A 13,655-nucleotide genomic window follows, 5' to 3' on the forward strand; every position below is an offset into this window, starting at 1 on the left:
ACAGGTCAGCCTCTCTTTGGTTAGAATTCCTAGTCCAGTATGAGTTTGCCTATGAATGCAGTTCAAAGACCCAGGCTTCCCCTTTGATAAATCCACTTTAGGAGTTGATATACTGGATATAAGTCTTAGAAATGACCGGATACAGGAGATAAACTGTGGAGTCATGTAGATACAGCTTATCATTCAGTAAGAACCTGAAATTGCCATTCTCAAGAATGACCTCCAGGGAAGACAAAGTTTCTGGCATGATTCCAATGGGATGCAGAAGGTAGCAGAGCTGTGTTGGGGATTCTTCCCTTTGCAGACCATTGGATAAATCACAGATGTGTTCATAGCCCTGAAAATATCTGTAGTTTACTAATGATATATTTTTATTTTTCCCTGGCCAGGAATCTTACATCTTTTCAGCAGAACTTGGAGAAAAATGTGAAACCATAGGCAAGAAGCTGTTGTACTTAGAAGATCAACTGCACATGGCAATCCACAGTCATGATGAAGATCTCATTCATATCCTTTTAATCCTGCAGATGGAGCACCTGTTAGGTTGCTTTGTAAAAGAAAGTCTTAAAAAATTGCACAGTTTTCCTATGCCTCAGCAGATGGAAACAAATAGATACTCCTGGTATTTAGAGTTCAACACACCTCTGATCTCTGAGATTATTCAGTATGCGATGTTTTCTCTCTAGGTTTTGGTAAGTTGGCATTTTTGATGACTAAACCTGACTGCTAATAATTACCAAAGAAAATCAGACATGCACAAAATGAGGCCAAAGAAAAAATGTAGTTTTGGGACTGTGCAGCTGGGTTTGTCAGAGAAGGCAATGGCACCCCACTCCAGTACTCTTGCCTGGAAAATCCCATGGATGGAGGAGCCTGGTGGGCTGAAGTCCATGGGGTCACTAGGAGTCGGACACGACTAAGTGACTTCACTTTCACTTTTCACTTTCATGCATTGGAGAAGGAAATGGCAACCCACTCCAGTGTTCTTGCCTGGAGAATCCCAGGGACGGGGGAGCCTGGCGGGCTGCCGTCTCTGGGGTCGCACAGAGTCGGACACGACTGAAGTGACTTAGCAGCAGCAGCAGCAGCAGCAGCTGGGTTTGTGGGGCTCAGATGGTTGAGAGTCTGACTGCCTCAGTTTTCTAGGAGCTTTCTGAATACCGAGAAACCCAAATCCATCTTCAGCTTCCTCTTCCATGCGATTCTGCCATACAAGGGGCAGGAGAGTATCACACAAGTGGGACTTCATATCACTCCCTTCCAGTTTTTTCTCATACAAGATTCAGTGCATTTCCTGTCATATCTGCAAATCCCTTTATCAAAACTAGTTGCCAGTGAGCAAGATGGCACAAGAAACTGCTGGCTTAGGTGTCTGTCCACGTGAAGCACTGAATCGCATATTAATCCGTGTGTGGTTTGTCCCTGGTTAGCTCTTCTGAGGGCAGAGGAGTGCATGCAAGATGGATGAAGGCATATACAGCTCTGTCCTGTATTTTTTTTTTTAGGTATTTAATCATAAGTTGAAACTTCTCTAGATGAAAGTACTTCTTTGTTCATTTATCCTTTCTGTTCAGTAGTATGACTTTTATTACAGGTATTTGTGAGAAATGTAGCTATTTTGAACTTTGTTTCTCATTGCTGTCTTTTCAGAATTCTAGTTCTTACCAGACTTTATCTGGAATATGTGTGTGTGTTTAAAGAGATTTGAATGGTCAAGCATTAACTGTAATCACAAGTATTCAGATCCACAGTCTAATGATGGATTCAGTGTTGTGTCTCCTTTCTCCTTATAACCTGAAATCTTTCACCTTGCTTATTAAATTTAGCAGGAAAAAAATTTTCAACTTAATCAGTGATTATTTCCAATTGCTCAAGGTACATTTTTAAAAGCAGACATTCTGTTTTTTGTAACTCCCTGCCCCTAATAAACTGTTATTTAAGCTCTTATTAAAAATCTGGCCAAAGAAACAGTAGCAGTATATTTGCCTTTCACTTTTGTTTATTTCATGTTCATGGATCCCACAGATTTGAGCAGTAGTTAGGGGAGTGTGGCCTCCAGCAGATGGACAAGTGACAGTCTGCGCCTGGGCATCTGGGAGCAGGGTCCTGCCGAGGGCCAGTGCACACTGGGCAGCTCCTGACCAGCAGGTGGGCTTGTTCGTCAGTGGGAAAACCCCTCAGCTTCTGGTGGGCTCAGGTAACAGTTCTGACAGCTGCATTTGAGGTCTGTGTTAGCCTCTCATTTAGAAATTTTCAAAAACGTTAGTTTGATTCTAGGGAATTGGGTTTTCTCTTTAATAGATTTGGGTAGTGGGAAGGAGGCTGAGAGGGGACAGAGATGTGTATAAATGGGATGCTTTTAGTGTTCCCAACCCAGATTCAGGAGCAATGGGATCATGGACAGTGGATAATGCCTCTATCAGTTCAGTTCAGTTCAGTTCAGTCGCTCAGTCATGTCCGACTCTTTGCGACCCCATGAATCGCAGCACACCAGGCCTCCCTGTCCATCACCAACTCCCAGAGTTCACTCAGACTCACGTCCATCTAGTCAGTGATGCCATCCAGCCATCTCATCCTCTGTCGTCCCCTTCTCCTCCTGCCCCCAATCCCTTCCAGCATCAGGGTCTTTTCCAATGAGTCAGCTCTTCGCATGAGGTGGCCAAAGTATTGGAGTTTCAGCTTTAACATCAGTTCTTCCAATGGACACCCAGGACTGATCTCCTTTAGGATGGACTGGTTGGATCTCCTTGCAGTCCAAGGGACTCTCAAGAGTCTTCTCCAACACCACAGTTCAAAAGCATCAATTCTTCAGCGCTCAGCTTTCTTCACAGTCCAACTCTCACATCCATCCATGACCACTGGAAAAACCATAGCCTTGACTAGACGGACCTTTGTTGGCAAAGTCATGTCTCTGCTTTTTAATATGCTGTCTAGGTTGGTCATAACTTTCCTTCCAAGGAGTAAGTGTCTTTTAATTTCATGGCTGCATTCACCATCTGCAGTGATTTTGGAGCCCACAAAAATAAAGTCAGCCACTGTTTCCACTGTTTCCCCATCTATCTGCCATGAAGTGATGGGACCAGATGCCATGATCTTCGTTTTCTGAATGTTGAGCTTTAAGCCAACTTTTTCACTCTCCTCTTTCACTTTCATCAAGAGGCTTTTTAGTTCCTCTTCACTTTCTGCCATAAGGGTAGTGTCATCTGCATATCTGAGGTTATTGATATTTCTCCCGGCAATCTTGATTCCAGCTTGTGTTTCTTCCAGCCCAGTGTTTTTCATGATGTACTCTGCATTTAAGTTAAATAAGCAGGGTGACAATATACAGCCTTGACGTACTCCTTTTTTTATTTGGAACCAGTCTGTTGTTCCATGTCCAGTTCTAACTGTTGCCTCCTGACCTGCATATAGGTTTCTGTAGGTTTAGAGATGCCTCTATAAGCATCTCTAAAGTCAGATAACAACATGTACCTCTAAGGTTCCCAGGTGCCACAAGTGAAGAACCTGCCTGCCAATGCAGGAGATGTAAGAGATGTGGATTTGATCCGTGAGTCAGGAAGATCCTCTGGATGGGAGGACATGATAACCCACTCCAGTATTCTTTCCCTGGAGAATCCCATGGACAGAGGAGCCTGACGGCTTCAGTCCATAGGGTCATAAAGAGTCAGACACAACGGAAGTGACTGGGCATGCACCCACTAAGGTTTTTATTTGAGTTATTGAACATAGTTCTTATACATGGTTAAGTGCTTGGTTTTAGGAAGAAAAGCATTTTCAGTGTCAGTGTCAAAAGATCAAACCACATCCCATTTTTATATGAGGTTTCAAGATAGATTGATTCAATCATTTTGTAATAAATCCTTGAGAGAACTGACTGGTAACCCTACAATGACTTATATGAAAAGTCATTTCATTCTGATAAAATCTCTATAGACAGATAGGGATTATTATTTCTACTTAATAGCTGAGAAGACTGAGGCTTAGAAATTGCATGACTGTCCAAGATCATTTCTGACGAACGGCAAAGCAGCCAGCCACCAGCCCATGGTCCTTCATGGCCAATCAGGAGGCAGCCATGCCTGTACGTAGCTGGACAGGCTTGTTCTGTGGAACACACAATTACTATCAAAATGTTAAGCTTTAATAAGAGGTGTTAAGTAAAGATATGTTTATTGAGAATATTGCTGGTCCTTGCTGAAATAAGTAGAAACGTAGAGGGAACAGGTCAAACCAGGATTGGGAAGCACTGGTTTTGGTACTGAAGTCACCCTCCACCAGTAACATTTACACCACAATATGGATTTCAATGCAGACTTTCCTCTGCAACTCTGGCTTTGTTCTGTGTCACTGATTGAGAGTAAATACAAAGAAGGTATCTTTGAATTCAAACAGAGTGGCGCTTAGTGGATCTCGGTGCCTTGAGATAGAAAGGCACATTTACAAGGCACTGCTGAAGCTTCTTACACAAACTGAAGCCCTTGTTTCAAATGAGAGCTTATCTCGATTCAAAGAGGCTGCTGAAATCCTCCAGCCAAACTCCGACTGGTTTGTGTTTCCATTCTTGATCAAAGAGACAAAGCTGAGTGCAGTTGAAAGAAACAGCTTGCCGTCAACAACAGGAAAGAATTTCCCAGTGAGTGTAGTACTTTTGTTTGATTCCATTAAGGACTCTGCCAGAGCCTCCTGTGTGTAGGCTGCAGAGTGAAAACATGATTAATTCGAGCCCACATCAATGTCCATGTCCAGAAGATTCAAGCCATGGACACTGCAGATGCGGGAGGCACGGAACTTTGCATAAGCCATGAGTGTGAGAAAGCCCTGGGGCTGTAGCATCAGGAGAGGGTGGGCCAGTCACAAGCAGTGGGGCTGATCTTCCCAGCAGATCCTCTGGGCATCCTGATTTAACATCAAGGCTGTGGACAGCTGACTTGTAGTCTCTTGCTTTTATGAAGAAGACACTGGATTGACAGAGTGGAGGAAGGGGAGAAGACAGGACGTGTCTCTTCATCCTCCTGACAGGCTCACTAAATCACACCGAGTAACAGCACCAACCCGTCAGGAAGCACACGGCAAGCATCTGAGAAGAGTCTGCAGCATTAATTGGAAGAGCCGGTATCACAGAGGTGACTCACGCCTGGCATCTAAGGCGAGGACGGGAGGTGCGACTTCACTGCCACTCAAGCCGGGATTTCCAGGAGTGTTTGTCTGAGTCTGTAGTATAATTTCACAGTCACTTTGGATCCTAATTAGCAGTTGTGTTTTGAAAAAACATGTTAAGGGGATGGAATCATTCCTCCCCGTACATAGCGCTTTAACTGAAAACCACCTAAGTTAGGTGGATGTTTTAGCAGCGATTTTTCCCTTTCTCCTTCATCTTCTACAACACACTTTCAGAAGGAAAGAAGGACACCTAGGAGTGGGACTCTGAGCATATTTCAGAGCCCCCAGGGTAGTTCTGCACGCCTCTGAATCCTAGATGAGACGGGACAGACTGATTCTATCTGTGGTTCTATTTGCATTCATGTCCAGGAAACCCTCCTGGATTTCTGTTCTTTCTCTTTACTTGGAATGCATGGTGCCCAATCCATTAGTTTTGGTGGTGCTTGATGGCATGCAAACACTCTAAATTCATCCAGACACATGCACAGATGCCACATGAGATTAAGAGCCCTTGTTTGGTTCAGCTTTAAAACATGCAGATGTAACTGACAAAGGAAATGGGAGTTTGGGGTGCTTGCTCTTGCCTCCTTGGAAGTGCTTTCATCTTCTAGAACTGAAGAGCTGGAAGAGGGATTGTGACCATCATGGTGTCATAGATGAAAGAACCGAGACCCTAAGACGCTGCAGTTTGACTGTTGTGTGGACTGGTCTGATGCGAATATGGGGGCCGGGGTTCTTCCCTCTGGCCCCCATGAAAAGGAGTGGAATGGGAAGAGGAGGAGTGGGAGCCCAGGAGAGGTGTGGACACCTGGCTCCTACTGCAGGCTTAGCACGGGTGAACTTGGCCCTGGGTGGCACCAAAGGAAGTGGGCCTGCACAAGCTTCACAACCTTTGAGGCTGCTGCCTGTGGGTGGGGCTTTCCTCTTTGCTCATCAACAACTGTGCCCCTCACTTTTGGCTTTGGGAATGAAGGAAAGTTCCCAGGACTGTGGCCACAGGGCCTGCAGAGGAATCACTGTTGATAAGGAAAAACTAATTTAGCAAATGAGTAACTTACATCTTTTGGAAGCAAAGGGGATGAACTGAAGACCGTCGTTTGACCCAGCTAATAAAATGATCGCTTGGAATCACAATTGGCAGTAAAATTCTCAATTGTTTTTGATATATAAACAAAGACCCCTTTGAAAAAATCTGAGGGTCTTTGGACATGGCTGCCCTAAGGACAGTGTTGTCTTAGCACCAGAAGACGCATGTGAAATGTGCCTTTATTCATTGCAAACACACTCTGCACAATTTTACTATCAGGAAGTAATGTTCTTTGCACTTCCCTGCTGGTGCACTAGTTAAGAATCCACCTTTCAATGGAGGGGACATGGATTCAATCCCTCGTCAAGGAGCAAAGATCTCACTTGCTTCCAGGCAGCCAAGCCCGTGTGGCAAAACTCCCAAGCTCATGTGCTACAGCGAAGACCCAGCACAGCCAAAATTTTAAAAAACATTTTTTAATTGTAAAAAAAAATTTTTAAAGAAGTAATACTCCTGCCTAATACACCCGTAGTCTGTAGCAAGGTGGTCTCGGGTTCAGAGGGGTTTAAAGATACTGGCATGCCAGCCCTTGTGCCATTCTTGTAATTAATGGGCTGATTTTCTTAGCTGCCACAGATCTTTGGTGGCGTATCTGTTACAGAGGATGAAATACCCACTTGGCTGAGAGGCTGCTAGAGCACAGGCATACTAAGAATCATTTAACTCCTTTTAGACCTCTTCTTGCACTTAGATGTAATGAGCACCTCTGTCACATGTACATAAATTCCAACACTGAAGTTTTACTCTGTTTCCTCAGAACTTTCACAAAACACATGGTCAAACACTGAACTTATTGGGGGAGCAGTCAGAAAAATCTGCATTTTATGAGTAAGATAATGAAAGCATCGGACGGTTTGCCAGCTTTCCAGAGCTGATGGGCACATCCTCAAATTTCCATCTTCTCATTCCTCCCTGTGTCCCTGGAGATTACTGTCCGAGGGGCTGAGATTGAGATTATTGTCTGAGTGTTATTTTAGTTGTATAACATAGTCTTTTTCTTTTGTGGCTTCTCTCTCACTTTCTTTTCAAAACCCTTTTTCAGTGTGTTCTCCCAGTGCTAGACATTTTATGACTAGACATTTTATGAGTTCTTTAAGAGGCAGTTGAGTTTGGTTCAGTTTCTCTCTCTAAAAACCTTGGTTGTCATTCAGCATATCACAAGAGTGGGGCCTGTAGTCCCAGACTGCCTATCAGAGGTAATGAAGTCTCAGGAGTTTGTCAAGATTCATAAACTGCTTAAGCTCTACGCTTACTCTTTATAAACGTAGCTTAACTTTGTGATTAATTGGCAGCTTGGTATTTGGTCTGGGACCACTTATGCTCTTGCTTGTGTAAAGTCATATGTGTTTTCACTAAAGATTAACAGAGCTGTTCAGAGAAATAGAAGAAAAGGAAATCTTTTAAAAAAGGAAAAAGACAAGTATTGGATACTTTCTTCTCTTGGATCTCAACTCCACCCTTGTTCCCCCCCACCCTCAAGTTCAAGTGCAAAGAGTGAATCATCATAGTAGATGTATGTAAATTATGTAAATGATGAAGTCTGGTGAGGCTTCAAGAGCAAGAATAACTGCCAAAGCCTTGTCAGGGTGGCTCAGCGATTTTTGCTTAGGTGAGGTTCATTTGCATAATTCCCAGGATCCTTTGGAATTCCTTATTTAAAAAAGAAAAAAGAACGCTTCCTATAGTCATAACCTAAAGGTATCTGTATCTCTTGACACTGCATCAACATCGCATTTGGATAAAACAACATTGTAGTAGATGTCAGCAGTCTGAGTGGGAAGATTTCTGCAAGCTGCTTACCCTAAAGCTTTCTGTCTTCTCCATATCTGATCTAGTAATATTTAAGTGGTCTGACCTCGTGCAATGACTTAACAGGATTTAAGTGGTGTCAACATGTTTCTGTGTTTCTTCTTAAGTTCCTGTTGGATGAAGTTAAATTAGTTTGCTTATTAAATTAAGAGAATCTAAGCCACCACTCATTCTGTATTTGTCTTAGAATTGTTCTGACTGCAGGTACACCAGGAAAAGCAGAGTTAGCTGTGGACAGACAGGAAGACAACTGTTGGTTAAATGTTTCTGAGCTTAAACACCTAGAAGAGAGCTCATCTCTTTAAAGGATGGCAGTCATATTATTTATTCCATAGGATTATTTGCCAAGTTCCCTGTGATTGCTTTATCTACAGGAGAAACAACTTTATAGGTTAGGAAACTAAGAGCCCAACAGTTTAAAGAAAAATGTATCAACCAACTAGCCAACCTAGAGAATGCAAGCTCCCTGCCTTCTGTCAAGTCTCTAGTGCCCCGAATGGCAGTTTTACAAGTACCCTAGAGCATAATAACACATGAGAGCAGTTTAGAACCAAAGGGGTTTTGAAGTCATTGTTTCAGGAGAAAACTGAGATTCAAAATGATTTACACAAGGTGACAAGGCTGGCCAATGGCCGACAGGCACTGTAACTCATGACTCTGAGTGTGGACCTGAGGTGGCGCCCAGTCCTGGCTTTCTCCAGGAGACTCTGGTTTCCAGCCTTCTTTCCTTTCCACTGTCAGAGCACTTGGATGTGCCAGGGGCCCCCACCCCAGCAGGGGGCTTAGCAGGAGTACAGTCACTCTGATCATATTCCATGGAGCATCCTAGCTTGCCATCTGTCTCAGTCTAAAAGCTGACTCTTCTTTTTCCTGTTGGAAACCTTCCTTGAGACAGTCAATGACCTCAGGCCTCGTAGGAACTGCAGTCGCTCTTAAAAGAAGTGTAACATTTGTATTAATATTTAATTGGTCCAATTTGGAGGAACTTGAAACTGCAATTAGAGGGCAGTACCCATCTGCTTTCAGCAGGCACGTGGCTCTTCCCAGATCCCGGGGAGGCTGCAGGGGCCGCCCGTCACCTTCACGTGTGTTCCTTAACAACATGCGCACAGTCTCTCAAGGGGGAGCTCCAGATGGTGAAGGAAACTCTCCAGGCCATGGCCCTGCAGCTCCAGCCAGCAAAGGAGGCGGGGGAGAGGGAGGCTGCAGCTTCCTGTGTGACAGCTGGCATCCGGGAAGCACAGTCCTGAGGCCTGACAGGATGGAGGGTGAGTGACCGTGTCATCAGCATGAGTGCTGGGGGCCTCTCCCATCTTTTCTGCATAACCAGTGTGCCTGAACCCATTACGGAGATGCGCGGCCTGGATGCCCAGCCAAAGGGTGGTCCTCTCTCCTGGGGCTGAGTTCAGGGGAGTTTGCAGATTGGAATATGCAGGGCGGAGGGTCATCTACTGATTTCCTTCTGTCAGTCTGAGGCACTTTTACTGTGTCATTAACAAGAGCATCCTGCAGAGGACTTGAAAAAAATCTCTCTGTTACAGACGCCATTAGACAGACAGTGAAAGTGAAAGTGTTAATCGCTCAGTAGTGTCCAACTCTTTGCGACCCCATGAACTGTAGCCCCCCAGGCTCCTCTGTCCATGGAATTTTCCAGGCAAGAATACTGGGGTGGGTTGCCATTCTCTTCTCCAGGGAATCTTCCCAACCTTGGGATCAAACCTGGGTCTCCTGCATTGCAGGCAGATTCCTTACCATCGGAACCTCATTCCACCAAGGAAGCCTCATTAGACAGAAGTTGGGGTGAATTCTCCTAGAAAGATGTCTCTTTTCCTGCATCATCTTGCTTTCCGCTGCAGTTAAAATAGCTCCTGATTTAAGAACTTATAAAAAAGGAAAGCATACATGTCTCTCTCATCATACCTGCTACACTTTCCTACAGGCACACGGTATAAGGGAGCTAATTAACCCTAGAATCTGGAAGTAACAGCTTTTCACCTTAACTTCTCCTGTGATTCTTCATCATTTCAGGAGAATTAAGGTCAAAATTTCCAGAAGGTATTTTTAAAGAGACAGCCTATCATGAGCCCCAGCCGTCTGGTTTTCCTGTTGTGGCAATGCCTGTCTTTATAGGATGGTCCCTGATGTTTCATCAGGACTTGCTGAAATTCACCGACAACTAGAGCAGGAAGGGAGTAGGGGCCATAAGTGGGTTGGGAACTTATTTAAATGTTTAAGCCTCTCCTATATTCCCCTGAACCAGTCTCACCCAGGGTCAGGCAGGACATGGAAATGGAAAGCTTCAGTGCAGTATAGTACTCAGCGAGGCAGGGCTGTACTCAGATAATCAGTGCTATACTCAGTTAATCACTGCTGTGCTTGGTTAACCAGTGCTGTACTCAGTCATGCAGTGTTGTATTCAGTGAGGCAGTGCTGAACTCAGTTAACCAGTGCTCAGTGAGGCAGGACTGTCGTCAGTAACAGTAATGTGGGGCACTGAAGGCCCCTCCCTGCTGAGGCGGCTGTAGAACAGGCTGAGCTCACCCAACAGCACTTCCCAAGGTGCACTGAGGGAGGCAGCCTTGAGAGATGCTCTGCAGACACACTGCTCTCCTTTGGCATGTTTGGGAAGATTCCTATGCCATCATTTCTGCTGGAGAGCAATGGTGCAATCAGCACATTAGCCTTTGAGAGTGCTTCAGGTAAGAAAACCCTCCTGATTCCGTCTCATCCCAAACTCCCCAAGTTTAATGGATCATAGTTTTTAAATTTAAATTCTATTAATATTCCATCAGTCTACTGCATTCTCTAGGGGTGTCATGATCCATATACTGGTTTATATCACTTACGTATGCCTTAGAGATGAAACTCAAAACCTTTGCTATGCTGTGTTGTCCTTAGCTGTTCAGTCGTGTCTGACTCTGTGACCCCATGGACTGCAGCCCACCAGGCTCCTCTGTCCATGGGGATTCTCCAGGCAAGAATACTGGAGTGGGTTGCCAAGCCCTCCTCCATGGAATCTTCCCAACCCAGGGATTGAATCCAGGTTTCCCACATTGCAGGCAGATTCTTTACTGACTGAGCTACCAGTAAAGCCCCAAATTTTTGCAGTGTTGAGTTAGTAAGGACTGGCCACAGTTTGTAAGTGTAATTGACTAACTGGTGTTTTTATATTTCTGTCTCTTGATGCTCACAGGAGGAGTGACGCTCCTGTCTTCATTCAGATCCATGGACAGTCGACAATCTTTGTCATTTCCTGAAGTCACACTGCCATTTCCAAAGGCAGCTGGTGCTTTGCTCAGCCTTCCATGCTGTGCTGTGCTTCCATCAGGAGATGGCCCTGCTTAAGCCAGCAGGTGGCCGTGGTCCAGGGAACAAGCAAAAGCACAGCATATAAATTTTCTGATTGTATTTTCTAAAATTTTCTGGTGAGCACTTAAAAATATATACTATGCATATTTTAGTAATAATATAATTAGTTTGTTCTAGGAATGCTTTTCAATGTTTTTCAGTGATGGAGCAAATTCCTGAATTATTTATCATGTCTAAGCAATATTATGTACTAGTCACATGGCACATGGAATTCCTCAGTCCTTGAATTAATTCCAGTGAAGCAAAACTTGTAGAGTCAGAATTGTCTCTAACGAGTCCCTACTTTGAGAAGTGTCATCTTAAAAAACCCACAAGACATTTTAAGAGTCACCTAACGCAAGTGTTTTATATTACTCAGGTACCATCATGAATAATTCTGTGAGGTTATGATGTATCTGAAAATTCTGGAAGCTAATGACTATATGAGTGTGCCCCAAATAAGTGTTCTCCAGTGCCCCAGTGTATGCATATCCATCTCCTTGTTGAGATGCCACATCAAGGTGGGTGAATGATGCTTTAACCACCTGCTGCAGCTCATCCCTAGCCTTTGCTGGTGTCAGAGGCAGCCAGGAAGCCTGCACAAGGCCAGGGTGTTTCTTCTGCCCACACAACCTTCTCACACCCCTCTTCAGCCACTGTGACTCCCCAAAACCCAGGGCTGTGTATCCGAAACCATAATATAGGGCAGTTTCTGTCAGGGCAACGTAAGAGGAGATTAGAGCTTGAATTTAAAAGCCACAAAGCAATAACAATAAAAAAGCTAAGCTTTATGGAGACAGTCAGGACCACAAGCACAAGTGCGGGTGGAAATGATGACTTTGGGTCTGATTCCATGGCACCATGCAAGAGAAGCAATGATGAATCACGGGGTAGTCTGCGCTGAGCTGCTGGCACCTGAACGCCAGCCATTTGTCTTCCACCAGCCTGAGCTGTGGCATGTTCTCAGTCAGTGACATTCCCGGCTCCTTCTAACTTCTTGAAATTTCAACATCAAAATGATCTTCCTCAAATCAGATGAACATGTAATATTAGAAACGATTCTTCCTGTGTAGTAGGGGTGGATTCCCCAGCACAGGAGCATGAAAATGCTCACATGTGTGTGTTGGGACTGTTCCAACACCTTTGTAATCATCATCATCTTAATTCTTACTCCAACCTTATGGGGCAGGTGTTTGTAGTTGATGGAATTGCACCTCGGGAGACTGATGAACATTACCCACAGCACAGAGCAGGTGAATAGGGGACCAGAAGCAACAGTTAGACCCCCGAAGACAGGTAGACCACTCTTACCTGTGTTCTTACTAAAGTGCTTTCAATGTCTTTGAGGGACTATTTGTTCCCCTAGGGCTTATTTGTTCCCTTGAGAACAGGTGGTCATCTTGGAACTCCTGCTTGAGAATCAGAGAACTGAGCCTAGGGAAACCCTGGCTCCTCACACCCTGAGTTGAGCCTCGCTGCACTGTGACATTGAAATCTAGGCTCAGACAGGCTTCAAGGACCCGCCACCCAGCACTGTCCTAATCCACCATTCATTCCCCATCCCCTGTAAAGTCATACCAGGAACAACCACCTACTCCCTGACAATAGGCAGATTTTCTTGAAAATGTCCATCTAATCGGTGTTTTTCAGAAAACATTAGAGAAAGCAGCTTTACACTCACTGTTTAATGGCTTACATTAAGAAGTAATTTGATGCTCTAATTTTGAATACCCTCATCTTATCTAATCTTTGAATTTTGTCATGTAATTTATTACTTCATGAAATTTACTTTTTATGTGTTAAACTAAAAATGTTACCCAAGTCATTGGTGCACCTTTAACATTTTTTTTTTTTTATCTTCTGGAGTATGGAGGATAGAAAAATGTATCAGCTTTACTCATCTCATCTTTCTGTTATACGATGAATCATGTACTGACATTGCACAAAATGTTTCTAATAAAGCAATGCTTTAAAAGTGTGCATGTGCTTATTTTCAGATATTAACCAGTCAGAAAATGATAGACTTTTATATTCCAGACCCTTTGAAGAAATTGAAAATAACATTACTATTAAATGGGGAACAGGACAGAGTGTCCACTAACAACACTGAAATATTTTACTGGAGGTACTGGCTTAGGACAGAAAAACAAATGAGAGTTACAAGCTGGAAAGGAGGAGATACAACATTAATAGTGACAGGTGATGTCATTGTAAGCCAGACAACCTAAGAGAATTAACAAACACAAAATTT

The 13,655-nt window shown here is 44.0% G+C and overlaps 1 protein-coding gene across 2 annotated transcripts in view; it reads left to right on the forward strand.

Moving 5' to 3' along the window:
- Nucleotides 1-13,381, forward strand: part of DISC1 (DISC1 scaffold protein) — a 413,164-nt gene extending 399,783 nt beyond the window's left edge. The window contains exons 12-14 of one of the 2 annotated variants that reach the window (XM_055588267.1): nucleotides 390-506; nucleotides 9,166-9,324; nucleotides 11,250-13,381. In XM_055588267.1, coding sequence (XP_055444242.1) covers nucleotides 390-506; nucleotides 9,166-9,306 — 258 coding nt within the window. In that variant the 3' untranslated portion in view covers nucleotides 9,307-9,324; nucleotides 11,250-13,381. Of the gene's footprint in view, nucleotides 1-389; nucleotides 1,968-9,165; nucleotides 9,325-11,249 lie in introns of those variants that run through there. The other variant, XM_055588259.1, reaches the window with a different exon arrangement.
- Nucleotides 13,382-13,655: the final 274 nt, after the last annotated feature.

Source organism: Bubalus kerabau, chromosome 1 (genome assembly GCF_029407905.1).
Source record: "Bubalus kerabau isolate K-KA32 ecotype Philippines breed swamp buffalo chromosome 1, PCC_UOA_SB_1v2, whole genome shotgun sequence".
In the NCBI taxonomy this organism is placed as follows: Eukaryota; Metazoa; Chordata; class Mammalia; order Artiodactyla; family Bovidae; genus Bubalus; species Bubalus kerabau.